Genomic DNA, 14506 nt, shown 5'->3' with positions numbered 1-14506 from the left:
AGGGGAAAAACCTGAAGGGGAAAAAAAGGGAAAATTGTAGGCCAGACTGTTCTCTTCTCTCCCCCCCCCCCCAAAAAAAAAACAACCCCAAAACAAAACAAAACAAAAAACCCAAAAACAACAGGTAATTTTATTTTTTTCCGTGGGGTTTTCTGTGCCCATGTTGGTGCACTGACATGACCCACCTTCTTCTGTTCTCCTTCCCCTCTGCATGTACCTCCTGTCCGTAAGGCCCCCCTGCCCTCCATCCTGGGCACTGGATACCTCTTGGAACCCAGTCAGCTGAGTTCTTTGACTACCTGTTGTGCAAAAGTTTAGGATTGAGAATGTAATCCAGGTCTCTTGTATGGAGGGGCAAAGGTTGCTTACTAGGCCAGCCTCCTGCAGTTCCTAAATAAGATTTAGTGTGGAAGGGGCATTGTTGGTGAGAAACCCCAGACTTTTAGCCACAACAGTCTTGGTGGGAGGAGGGGGCTTTGGTGTTCAGAAACCCGTGGTGGAGGCTTCTGCAAATACTAGCCTTTGGACAGTCCTTAGTCTCTTAAACAAACCAAATATCCCTCTAATGCAGAGGAGGTTGGCAGTGGAATGTATTTAGTAATATCCCCCTTTTAATATACAGCAGTTACCTGAAGACTGTTAAGTTTATTGATGAAGTGTTGGTCATTATCTTGATTGAAGCTTTTGGTTATGCAGACTATTCCCCCTGCCCCCCTCACAAGCCACTTGCTCCTTACCCCACTCTTAGGCCATGTCTACACTACCGGCTGGATCGGCGGGTAGTGATCGATCTATCAGGGATCGATTTTCGCATCTAGTGTAGACGCGATAAATGGATCCCCGATCGCTCTGCCCTCGACTTTGGAACTCCACTATGGCGAGAGGCGGAAGCGGAGTTGACGGGGGAGCATCAGCTGTTGATCCTGCGCCGTGAGGACACGAAGTAAGTGATTCTAAGTCGATCTAAGATACGTCGACTTCAGCTACTCTATTCTCGTAGCTGAAGTTGCATATCTTATATCGATTCCCACCCCCCCAATGTAGACCAGGCCTTAATATAGTTACTGTGTGCTTGTTAGAGTTGTAAGAAGCAATCTGCCCTGAGACCTTTCTGCTTTTGTAACCCTGATCTGTTGATAGGATCCATGTGTTGCTGTGTGGCTGGCAGTGCTGCCATGCTACCCAGGCAGAGGCATTGAGCAGGAACTGTCATGCCCTGAAGCCTTTTGAGTGCTGCTTTATCTGTGCAGTACAAACAGGTTGAGGAGTTCTGTAAAGCAGATGCTGAAAAACCTTGATGCTTAATCAATGCTGGTGAGGCCTGTTTACCTGCAGTTGTCAGGTATAATTGATTACGGAATTTACTGTGAATTCCTTACCTAGGACTTCTGACTCCTATATTAGGCTTTAAACTAGAAAGAAAGTGTGTGAGGGTATTTTTCCAAGGCATTTTAAATGTGATTCTGGGGCTTTTGCATTGCCCGATGCTGTCCTTGTCAGAGAGTCTTTGTTGCCTGCTGGCATTTTATGGCCTTTCTCCGTGAAGGTGATTTTGCTTTTCTGTATTTAAAGCACCAATGATGTTTCACAGCAAACTTTGCAAGCTGTCTACTTTAACTCAGTCCTGCTTCTACGTAACATGGCATATTTTCTGCGTTTTGGTTCCCTTTATTATTGCGAGGGTTATTCATTCTTTGAGTTTTTGTTTCTCTACTGCTTGTCTTTCCGACCGGAAGCTATTGGTCTCATAACCACATGTGAGGATTGAGCTGCTGGAACACTGACTTCTAAAGAACTATAAGACCTGTTTCCGTGAAGGGGGGGGGGGTGGGCGGGGTGAGAAATAGAATTCAGTTTTTTTTTATATCAGTAGAAGTTTTTTAAACTCAGACTTTTGTTCATATTTTCAATGAGACATAATGGCTTTCTAAAGGAAGAGTTGCTGAATTTGGACTTCTGAGGGGCACATATTGAGACACTTGGCCCTGTGCACAAAACAGGATATGTGTTTACAAATAAAGCTTTTAACTAGTGTTTTCTCTCTGGAGCTCTCTTGCTGAAGGCACCCTGGTTCCTGAATGTGACCCCAGCATTATCGAAGCCCAGTGTCAGACTGTAAATGTATTGTTAATCTGATACAATCCTGAGTACAGGATTGGGAACTAGGAAGTCCTGAGATCTAGTCTTGTTTTTGATGTGTACCCTTCTGTGGTTTAGGGCAAGTCACATAGCCACTCACTGTCTCATTTTCATCACCTGCAAAATAGGGCTAGTCAGTCATCTCCCTCCCAGGGGGCATTGTGGGAGCTGATATTTGTAAAGCACTTTGGATATGAAAAGCTTTCTATATCTATTAAGTATTATCCTGCTTTCACCCATGGGTAGAGTTGCAGCAGATTTATTCAAACAGAAATATGCTCCTACCACTGACTAGTTTAATTTCCCCTTTGCTAGTATTGCAGATGTAGCTCTTCTCCTTGATTCTGCAGTGAATCCTAATCTAGCATTTATGATCTCACAGCCTGTTGCCAAGGGAATGAATTGGGTGTCACAGATTCAGCACTCTGACTTCACTGCAGGCTCCAGTAGGAGTGGATGAGCCCACGCTTGAACAGCAAATACCAGAGCTTCATTTAGAAGCTGCCTTTGGATAGTAACCGCACTTCCCCCATTATTCCCTGTATTTTCCCCATGCTAAGCCTAGGAGAAAAGAAGTAAATTCTCATAAAAGATGCCCTTCAGTTTAATCCATTACTCCCAGGAGCCACATGTAGCATGCTTTTATATGTTCATTTTTCCATTTGCAAAGAGTGCCTGTTGATTATCCTTCACGTACATTTACACGTAGCAACAGTGGAAAACATCAGCTATGTGTATTTGCTGGACCAATGTCAGCAAATAAGAAACAGGAGTTCTGCAACACCTCCATCCCGAGACTTGAAGTAACCAGCCTTTGCAATGTGTCCTGAAGATCCAAAACTCAGCTCTTTCAAACCAAAACACAAGTGTATATGGGAAGCAATACCAAAGGGTCAGCCACTGAAAAAGACTAATTCAAGGGACTATCTGCTTGCAGCTTCAGGATTTATGGGTGGGGAAAAACTCTCAAATCAGCAGGTTCCAATCTTTGAGGGATGACTTATAGTTGAGAACCAACAACCTGAGTTACACCTGAATATGAAAAATGAGGCTATTATAGTCTCTGGAGCACAGGTCCAATGTGCTCCTTATAGGAGATGTTGTTGAGCAAATCTGACTGCTGCAGTCTGCGCTAGCTGAAGTTTTTGGTTGACCTTCCTCTGTTGCTCCCATGTAAGCGGTAGCCTTCTGAGCAATCTCTAAACCAGAAGTTCTCAAACTTTTCTTTGTTGATGGACCTCTTTTTTTCAAATGCAGTATTGATCATTGACCCCCAACTGAGAAACTGATTGACAAAACTGTGTGTACTTCATATAAATATGAACTGTTAGTAATGCTTTAAGAAAGAGAGTATAAGAGTACTTACAGATATTAGTCAGATAGGTGTTCCTGCTTCTGACTGCAGTGTCTGTCTATCCTTGTGTGACGCAGAAGCAACACGGTGGGTGGGTGGGTGGGGGGTGTGTGTGTGTTACATGGGGTCACGTGCACCCCCAGATTTCTGGCTTCCATTTGATCCTGCTCCCTGAAGTTCTGATGTAGCAGGGCAGAGAAGTGGTCTCTCTCCTTGGCTAGCTGTGCCTGCTCATGGAGTGAATGGCTGTGAGGCAACCCCTTCTGATGGCATGGAGAGATCTCTCTTCTGCAGTGATGCTGCAATTTTTGGTTGCACCCCTTCCAACCCAGACAGGCTGGGTGGCCAAATGAGGTTAGTCAGGAGCGGAGGTGGTGCTCTCTCCCTGAAACTCACCCGGAGTGCTGGCCTGAGCCACCTGGTGTCAGCCACCCTCTTGTCCACCTGAACGTTCCTCTGTGCCCCCCTCATTTGAAAACCTCTGTCACTCCCTCTCCGAGCCCCATGGCATTGTCTCCCCACCCCCAAACATTTCTCCACACCCCTAGATTGAAAACCTCTGGCACTCCCTCTCCGAGCTCCACCATGCAGGGCCGGCCCAAGCAGCCTGGTGTCACCGCTCACCCACCCGAATGTTCCTATGTGCCCCCCTTGTTTGAAAACCTCTGGCACACTCTCCCTGAGCCCCATGGCATTGTCTTCCCCTTCCCCAAACATTCCTCCACACCCCTAGTTTGAAAATCTCTGGCGCTCCCTCCCCAAGCTCTGCTGCATGTTGCTGCCCCCCTCGAACATTTCTCTGCACCTCCAGGGGATGCAAAGGAACATACAGGGGGAGAGTGGTGACACCAGGCAGCTCAGGCTAGCTCCATACAGTGGTGCTCGGGGAGTGAGCACCCCCTCCGCCCCCTGACTCACCTCAGCAGGCCACCCAACAGATGTGCAAACCCCCTCTAAGGACCCTCAGTGGTCAATGGACCCCAGTTGGAGAACCGCTGCTCCAAACATCTGTAGCAGCTGCTTCATGAGCTCTGTGCACCAATGACAGAAGGCAGTAGACATGCATGTTCTCATGAGTGTTATGTGAGTCTTAATCTCTGACTTCGATGGCATTGGGAAGCAGGGGTTTAAAATCTTTTGTAGACACTTGTAGCAGAGGTGGTAAAGTCTCCCTTGTCTTGCCCCTTCTCCTCACCTTTCATTTTGTGTTAATCCTCCTATGCATATTCCTCCCTTTTAGCGGACATGGGAGACACCCGTTCCTGTCAGCTTCTTTAGGGCCACATATTAGGAAGTTTGTTGAATATTGCAGAGTGCAGACAGACAGAGTGATGGTGATTTGGGGGGGTTGGGGGCGGCGGCGAGATAAGTGATGCATCTGTCAGGTGTTAGGCAGATTTCACCATCTAATCCCACAGCTGTCGTCTGCAGCATTTGTCAAGGCCTCCAATGGCCTGCTCTGTTTCATCAGAAGTATCGCTAGCATTCATCTAGGCTGGCAACATTTCAACAGCCATTAATCCTCTTTGTATCTTTAAGCACTATGACCACTGACAAGATTCTATACACCAAGGTGTCAAAATACCTCAAGATAGCTTTGGTATCTGTTGTCTTTTTATATCCAAAGAGCCTCTGATCCACTGACCAGTTCTTAACCTGATGGATAAATCTGTGTTCTGGTGTTAGAGCTTTTCCTGCTGCTGCTGCTTAAGGTTAGCACAGCATTTTACCTACACAGCATTTTAAAATCTGATTAGTTTCAGGTTTTTCTCACTTCACTTACGTTCTTGTGTCAAGTGTTTCGCATATCATAGTGAACAATACACATTCTACTGAGGTGGTATGTAATGCACTTCAATGTAAGGGCAAAACTGAGCTGGCAGGGTTTTTCTCATGACACTTCAGCTGTTTCTATTTCTGAAATAAACCAAGAAGTGCTTTCCTTGCTATATTTTGAGTTTTCTGCTTTCTCTCTTGGAAGAAACCAGACATACAGAAGAGTAGGATAACATACTAGAGCCTGTGTGTATGTGGTGTGACAGGGTCAGGCCAGATGGCAATAGGAGAGTAATTGAAATCACGTGTTTTCGTGTATTCATAAGCCAGAAAGGAATTTCTTGAAAGCCCCATCATGAAAAACATACCACCTTCTGGAGAATGCAGGCTGTAGGAGAGTAATAGAAGGCAGATATATTAGCCCCAGGCTAAGTAGGTCCCTTTTCCCTGGGTAAGGTAACAGGGAAGGTTCCAGAATAATCAGGAACCTTCTGGAGACAATTAAGACAGGCTGATTAGAACACCTGCAGCCAATCAAGAAGCTGCTAGAATCAATTAAGGCCGGCTAATCCGGGCACCTGAGTTTTAAAAAGGAGCTCACTTCAGTTTGTGGTGTGCGTGTGAGGAGCTGGGAGCAAGAGGCACTAGGAGCTGAGAGTGAGAATGTGGACTGTTGGAGGACTGAGGTGTACAAGCATTATCAGACACCAGGAGGAAGGTCCTATGGTGAGGATAAAGAAGGTGTTGGGAGGAGGCCATGGGGAAGTAGCCCAGGGAGCTGTAGCTGTCGCACAGCTGTTCCAGGAGGCACTCTAGACAGCTGCATTCCACAGAGCCCGGGTTCCCCCCAAATCCTCCCAATTCCTGGTCAGACACAGGAGGAGTTGACCTGGACTGTGAATTCAGAAAAACGGCCAAGCTGAGGGCTGCCGTGAAGCTCCAAGGCGAGCAAATCCGCCAATAAGCGCAAGACCCACCGAGGTAGAGCAGGAACTTTGTCACAGTGGGAAATTAACCAAAATTTATTTTGAACCTCAGTTTTAGTGGGGAAGGGAAGTTTTTATTTCAAGGTGTGCGCGCACGTGAAAGAGCGAGATCTGAGACTATATTTTCACATTCTCACTGTCAACCAATTACTTACCAGAAGTGGTAAACCCTTTGAATTTGCACTGCATCGGTGCAGCTTGTTCACACTCTAAAGACAGAATCCCAAAATTGCCAACCCGAAACATCAAAAATCTTGAGTCAGGCCCCCAAAACTCATGAGATTTAGATAAAAATACATTTCAGATTCTTTTCCTTTAAGCCTTTTAGGTTCATGTGGGGCACATTATCAAACTTTTTTTCTGCACCATAAGGGCTGGAAATTTAGAATTTTTTTTTTAATGGCAGCTCAAATTCTCTTGTAACCACTTGTCTCCAGGAGCTGGGGCTTTAAGAAAAACATTAAATATCATGAGAGTTGGCAACACTGTGAGTGTGGGATGTTTTCTGAGCATATTTTTTACACAGGCTTGCAGCTGAATCTCCTTTCCTAATGTAGGGTTCTTTACGCAATATATGGCCAATAGTCTCTCTGTTGGGGTTGAGCAAGGCACCAACAGTACCTGTGGTTATGCGTGACCTGATGAAGTTGTCCCCTAGTGTAGTGTGGGTAAGGTGGTTCTGCATTTTCACTTGGCTGCCTGTTCTGAGCTTTCAGGACAGGTAGAAAGTCTTGGATTAATATTAGCCATTGGAATGTTCTGTCACAGTGTGGTGGTGCACAGGATCACACTGGGAGGATTCAAACCATGACAAGAGGCAGCAAATTTTGCAGATGTAGATTGAATGTAAAGAACGCCCAAAACTACTCTCTCACTGAGGGAAAAGCCCCAAAACTGTAGACCCACCCCTGCTCAGTGCTCAGATTGAGAGGCAGTTGGGTGGAATTGGTTCTTATTAAATGATTTGGAGAACTAGTCTGAAATCAACAAACTGAAATTCAATAAAGACCAGTACAAAGTACTACACTGAGGAAGAAAAGAATTGGCTACAAAATGGGGAGTAACTGGCTAGGCAGTAGTACTCCTGAAAAGGCTGTGGGGGTAATAGTGGATCAATGAATTAGTCAACAATGTGATGCAATTGCAAAAATGGCTAATATCATTCTGGCTATATTAAATACAACACTCCTACACTAATTGCCCTGTTCTACTTAGCATTGGTGGGGCCTCAGCTGGAGTACTGGGTCAGTTTTGGACAAATTGGAGAGAGTCCAGAGGGAGAGCAACAAAAATGATCAAAGGGTTAGAATATCTGACTATGAGGAAAGGTCATAAATCTGATCATATTCACTCTTGAGAAAAGAAGCGTGAGGGCAAGACCTGATAAATCTTCAAATATGTTAAGGACTGTTATAAAGAGGATGGTGAGCAATTGTTCTCCGTGTGCACTGAAGGTAGGACAAGAAGTAATGGATTTAATCTTCAGCAAGGGAGATTTAAGTTAGATATTAGGGGAACCTTTCCAACTATAAGGGTAATTAAGCTCTGGAATAGGCTTCCCAGGGAGGTTGTGGAATCCCCATCATTCGAGATTTTTAATAACAGGTTGAAAAAAATACCTGTCAGGGATGGTCCACTCTAGGTTTACTTGATCCTACTTCAGTGCAGGGGGCTGAACTAGATGACCTCTCAAGATCCCTTCCAGCCCTACATTTGTATGGTTCTATGTATGGCATAAATCTGAAGCAAGGACAGAAGTGAATGAGCAACCACCTTGTTCTGCTCCCCCATCTGGCTCAGGTGAATGAGCAACCCCCAAAGAGGAAGAGGCCCAAAGGGATGGGGAAATCTTTTTAACACTTCTAGTTGCTGAGCAAGCCAGAGTTTGAATGGCCAATCTGGAACTTTTCCTTCTTTTGGAAGCACTTAACAATATTGATTCATAACATTGGAAGCAGTAAGTCTTCCCAAAATGAAAAACAGAGGAGTAAACCAAAAGCAAACCAGAGAGGTATCTAGATTAGTGGAAAGGGGGATTATAGAATCTGTGCTTAGATTTCCTTCCTCCCCTTTTAAATTTGGCATTTTAAATTCCTTTCTGTGCCTCCTACGCCCCCATCTACCATTACACTCCCACATGACACCCACATCAGACTTGCCAGGTGGTCTGGCATGTGGTCTGGCAGGATTGTCATCTTTCCCTCCCTCCTGATCACTGAGGTTGAGGTGCCCCTCCCCATTTGAGTTCTCACTTGCCTGCCTCCCAGCCAAGTTGAGAGCCGGAGTGATGTCTTACTGGTTCCATGCCTCAATACTTCTGTCCATGCTTGAGGATCCCACCCACTGTTGCCTAGGGGCTCGGGCAGGAACTTGATGCAGTAGTGGCATCATGAGTATTTCTACTGCCTCTGTCACAATAAAATCATTGGGCTGAACTCTCCCCCTCTCATAAACCACGCAAAGGCCCTTGCACAGGTGCTTTAATTCTACAGTCCTTCTAGCAAACAACTCTGCTGTTTTTTCCTTCCTTAGGTGGGTTAAATGCCAGCTTCATGCTGGGCCTCACATATAACATATTTGTTCCTGTTTTCCTCTCCTGCTGCTGTTTCACTGCAAATTGCTGCTGGCTAATGGTGTCTGATGGCATTACTTCCTATTGCTGGAAAAATGCTTAATTTTCCTACCTTCCTTTCTCTCTCTCTCTCTCTCTCTCTCTCTCTTGCTTTCCCTCTTTCTCTCTTTTTGATCTCACAAATCCAGACCCTTTGAGAAATCAGGTGGTATGAAATATGAAAATTGCTTGGGAAGTAATTGGAGAAACAGTGAGACTTATGAAACTCATGGAGAATAACACTCAGACCGTATGTTTTCACATTATATCATTTTTAATGGCAAATTTAATGAATTGGCACATAGGTTTTGTAGGTTCATATGTGAATAAGCAACAGCAGGGAGCTGGAAGTCATCGGATCTGTTTACAGGGCAGAGAAAAAGGCTCCATTAAAATTTGAACTTTTGTTATTGAAAGAAGTAAAAAGGATTTTGCCACATAGAAGTTTGACGATTATGTAACAAATAAGCGAACAAAGACATTCATGACAGCTTGCTGGCAAAACTTATTTTGGATTGATTACTGATCCATGATTTGTCAGGTCTAAGAGCGATTATGAGGTCAGAATTTGTGAAAACAAATTCCTTGCTGTGGTTTGTGTGTGTTACATAAATGCAGATATGTATAGAAATGACACTTAAATAAATACCTTTCAACGGAGCACTTCATAAACCTTTCCATTAGCTAAACATCTCAAGACTTCTGTGGAATAGGCAGGTGTTATCCCCACTTTACAGAAGGGAAACTGAGACACATAGATGGTGACTTGCCCTATTCTCTTTTCTAACCACTGAACAATACTTGCAGTGGAGGGCCAGAGTTGCAATCACAGGAGAAAAAGTTGGGAGGAAGGGAACTGTGTTTAATATAAAACGACAAAATCAGGAGACAGGTAGGAGAGCAGCAAGGATGGGCCCTATGTCGAATTTCAGTGTTTACCCCCTGAGACTATTTTTATCTCATCTCTTCATTTATTTTAAAAAGTGGTTGTTCTTGTATAAGTTTGCATCTACTCTTTCAGATGGACTCAAGTCTGATACTCTTCACTATACTGTTAAAGAGGAAACATGGTAGCTAGTCTACAAATGGCTCAAGGAATTTTCCTTAAAAAGCAAGTTACATGGACAGTGGGGTTGAAATATAAAATTAATTCTCTTTTAGGCTAACAGTGTTAGCAGCTAGCTTTGACACTTGCAAGTCAGTAACCTACAGGCTCCCCACAGCAATTAAAAAAACCAAAACAAACCCCAAGCAGCACTGGAAACACCTGCTGGAAAATAAGTTTGGATGAAATAACACAAACTGAGCATTGGCCAAGAGGCCTACCCCTCCCCACATGAGGTGTCTTCAGCAGTGTGCCTCAAGTTTGTTGCCTTGATGTGATCTGTTGAGAAGTGCATATGTTCTTTCATATTCATATTTTATATTGGTGGAGCCTAAGTTGTTTTGTAGCAGAATATGGTGCCTGCTGGGTGAGAAATGAATGTTGTTTATTATAGAAGACAATTACATCACAGAGTAGGATACAAAAAAAGCACAATCTTGAGTGATGAGCAATATTTGCTTTGTTTCAGAATGCTGAAATCTACAAGCTGACATCAGAGCAATTCCGTGAGGCAGCCACTGGTGCAGAGAACCACATAAAGTAAGAAGTCATTTTAGTTCTTTTCAACAGTTTTGTTTGTATTTATAATACACTGTGTGGGAATAGCCCCTGGATATTTACATAAATAAGTGTGATGTTACCGCAGAATAAGTATTTAGAGACCTGAACAGTTGTAAACTCTCTTGTTGTGCTAACTTTAAGGGAGAAAGTTTAGGGTCAAAGTGTAGAATTTCTTTGAAAATAAAAATAGAAGGAGATGTGGATGGGGTCTAGAAAACACAAATTGGATTAGAATGTTTTCAAGGTTTTTAGAATAGCAATAAAAAGTATTTTTGGTTTACATTTAAACTGTCCGCCACAGTGTTTGCAACCCAGACATTGCTGGGCTAGTGCAGAAGAGCAGAAAAGTGAAACTTTTTTTTCATTTTGTACAGGCAAGAGAAATGTAAAAAGTAAATAGCATAAATGGTGACACCTAAACAACACTAAAATCTGTTTTAATTATCATGTGTGTTTATAGTGACAGAGATGAAATGTATTTTCTGAAATATGGTTTTTACCGTGGCTCGGAGTCCTTTAATATTGTGTGTATTCTTTTGCCACTATAGTGCATTTCATGTCCAAATTCCTCCATTTTTGTGTGCCAGTAGCATTTTCCAACTCATTGTTCCACATGTACTACTAACAACTGTCTAAGAAAAAATATAAGTTTATGAGAATTCTTTACTATTCATGAGTCCAGAGAAATTATACTGTTAAGAGCAGCATTTATACCTCAGTTTGGTACAACAAACAGTTGGCCAACATGCAATATACTGGAGTAACAACATATGCAGTCCAGTTGGATCAGGTCCAGACTGCATGATATTTAACTACATAAATAGATTATACAGGTGTCTGTAAGTGGGGTACACAGCATATTATATTGTATTCTTTTTTTATTATAACTGGCTATCAAAGCATCACATAACTTGTTATAATTCCGCACTGGTGCTTGGACAGTTTGGTTGCTGTAAAAGCTCACATGCAGTATACTTACAAAATCAAGGTGCTGATACATCCCAGACATTTCCAGATAACTCTTCTTAGTAAAATTTAAATTATTAACTTAAATATTAAAAATTGTAGATGTTGTAATCAAGACCTGACAGTCTTTTCTTTAGCCGCCTTGGAGCAGAGAGAAGATATTTTATCTGCGTGTGCGTCCAGAATTGTGTAGCCAGTTGGTGAGAATACATGTAACAAGGATATAGTATATAACATAAATAATGAATTCTTAGAGGAGATTAAGACCCCAGGTTATATCCTGTATTTGTTGTCATAGGCTATGTGTCAAACCTGTATTTAGGACAGCCTTCACTTGGATTCCCATGAGGTTTATTTGACCTCCCCTGTTCCTTGCAAGATGAAGATCTGCAGCATATGTTACCATCTGGTAATGCAGCCATGCCTCGAAATGGTAAACAGTTGAGATCAGTACAAAAGTTAATGATTTCCTGAGATTTAGCAAGAATGTTCTAGGGTCTTAGAGGTTCCTTCCCCTTCTCTTTGTGTCCCTAAGAGCAGCCACTCTGAGATTTCCTACTTGCCCTTTCTAGTAATATTTTCTGTTGGAAGAGTAAGCAGACTTTGGCCACTATAAATAGAAAGACTTTCTTTGGGTTCACTTAGATGGACAGCAGCCCACCCCCCCCCACCCCCCGGGGACTATCCTTTGGCTCCAGTGTGGTATCTGTTTTGAAATTCACATTGTTGTCTTGAAAAAATAGCTTGGGAACCATGCTCTGGAAGCCTTAATAATTGGGAAAGGACAGGCTATGCAGGGCTTGTAAATGTGAGGGGGGGAAAGAGTTCCTCATATCATCTACCTCTTTTTAGAATGGAGATTCTTAGAGCGGGGGTTCTCACAATAAATTTTTTGGTGACTTTAGAGTGTGGCCACTAACTCTTGCTGGTGGCCACTATGACAATTTTTCTTAAAATACTTACTTGACTTTAGGAAAAACAAATAAATATGCACATATACGTGTCCAAATTATAATTTATTTATATAGGGGTTGGGTGTTTTTTTTTCAGACTCAGTAATAAAAATGATGTACAGTTCTCTATTTACTGGATCTAAACAGAATAGAAACACAAATAAGGTGCTTTGCACATTCTTGTCCTTTGTTGTTTTTGGTTTTTGTTGCCTTTTTTAGAAAAGACTTGCTAGCTAGTAAAGTCTGGATGGGGAGGTGGGTAGGGAGACAATGGGGACCGGGGCAATGGGGGTTGAGGTGAGCCCAGCGTCAGAGCCTGCCACCGTACAGAGTCCTGGGCCGGAGGAGGCTGTGAGGGCCAGGGACAATGGGGGAGGGGTAAGCCCAGAGCTGGTACCCGCCACTGTATGGCTGGGGGCCAGGGCCAGAGCCCAAAGTCCCATGACTGGAGCCTGCCACCTGCCGCCCCAGGGTTGATGCTTGAAGGCTGAGCCTCACACCCCCGGGAAGGTGGGGAACTGACTGGCTGCCTGCTCTTCCAGCGTTTGTGGTTCCGGCCCCGATGGCCCTGGGGGAGAGGCACTGCTTTGCACCCCCCTCAGTGCCCAGGAGGCTGTGGCTGCAAGAAAATCCCTGGTGGCCGCATGTGGCTGCATTTGAGAAACTCTGTAGGGAGGGGGTGCAGTGTGCAGAAAGGAGCTCAGGGCAAGGGGTTGGGGCACAGGAGGGGGTGCAGGAGGGGTTCGGGTGTGGGCTCTGGCCCGTAGCCGCTTATCTGGAGCAGCTCTGGGGCGGCAACGGCATGCAGCAGGGCTAAGGCGGGTTCCCTGCCTGCCCTGGCCCCGCGCCGCTCCCAGAAGCAGCTGGCACCACGTCCCTCTGGCTCCTGGGGGAAGGGGGGCAGAGGGCTCCGTGCGCTGTGCTCACCTGCAGGTACCTCCCCCAAAGCTCCCATTGGCCATTCCCGGCCAATGGGAGCTGCAGGGGCTGGTGCCTGCAGGTGAGGGTAGCATGTGGAGCCCTCTTCCCTCCCCTTCCCCAGGGGCCGCAGGGACGTGGTGCTGGCTGCTTCCGGGAGCAGCGCAGGACCCACGGCTCCATGGGGTGGCAATCCTATGGGCCGGTTCCAAAGCCCTAACTGGCCAGATCCGGCCCACGGGCCATAGTTTGCCCACCCCTGCCCTACATCCTGGGCTCCGTGTTGGAATACGCCATCTAGGGGTTGATGGTGCCCCATGTTAATCATACTGACCACCTTGCTTCTCCCTGCCAGCTCACCATCTTAGTGCATGCGTGTGTTGCAGTAGTGCTCAGAGGCCCCATTTAGGATCGGGCGTCATTGTACTAAGTGCTGTACAAACCTATATGAACATGCAATTCCTGCCCAAATTGCTTACAGTCCTAAAACTAGAACAGAGCTATGTCTTGGATGGAATGAGAGAAAGTTCCTTTGTGGGTATATGTATCAGTATTCTGAACTTACTGGGTAGGACCAAACATTTGTTTATGCTACAAGGTCCCTTTATCAGGCATTGTTCGTTGAGTACTGAAGAATGCAGAATTTGCCACCCCCATCTGAACTCAATGAGCAACAAACCAACTGAAGGAGCAGACTAGTCATGCTGTTTAGTCTTGAAGCACTAGACCATCTGTAAATCTGAAAGTAGTTTACCAAAGTGAATAAATTTGATTATCTCCATTATACAGATAGAGGAACTCAGACACAAACAAAGTCACACAGATTCTGCTAGGGATGAAACTCAGGTCTGCCAACTCCCAGCCCCATGCACAGTGCACTTGACCACCACTGCTCCTGTATAACAAGAAGAAATGGGAAGTGGGGCGGTTCTTCCCTCTGTATGATGCTCTGTCTCCATTCCATAATATCTCTCTCAGCCCATAACACACCAATCCCATCAGTCATGGTGGGTTACTGGATTTACCTTCTCTACTTTGCATGCGCACACACCTAATCAGACTCAGCTGTCCTGTGTTTTGTCACCTTTTATCAAGTACCACATTTAAATTTGTATTTTAGTGTATTGAGGGGTGGGG

At 44.6% G+C, this 14506-nt stretch overlaps 1 protein-coding gene across 4 annotated transcripts in view; it reads left to right on the top strand.

Annotated features, from left to right (window-relative positions):
- The window catches only part of CHCHD6 (coiled-coil-helix-coiled-coil-helix domain containing 6), a 198419-nt gene that overhangs the window by 88292 nt on the left and 95621 nt on the right, over positions 1-14506 (top strand). For all 4 annotated transcript variants that reach the window (XM_074957638.1, XM_074957639.1, XM_074957640.1 and 1 more), the window contains one exon: positions 10441-10511. In XM_074957638.1, coding sequence (XP_074813739.1) covers positions 10441-10511 — 71 coding nt within the window. The remainder of the gene's footprint in view (positions 1-10440; positions 10512-14506) is intronic.

The sequence above is a fragment of the Natator depressus genome, chromosome 7, assembly GCF_965152275.1.
Source record: "Natator depressus isolate rNatDep1 chromosome 7, rNatDep2.hap1, whole genome shotgun sequence".
In the NCBI taxonomy this organism is placed as follows: Eukaryota; Metazoa; Chordata; order Testudines; family Cheloniidae; genus Natator; species Natator depressus.
This window is presented reverse-complemented; position numbering and strand designations above follow the sequence as displayed.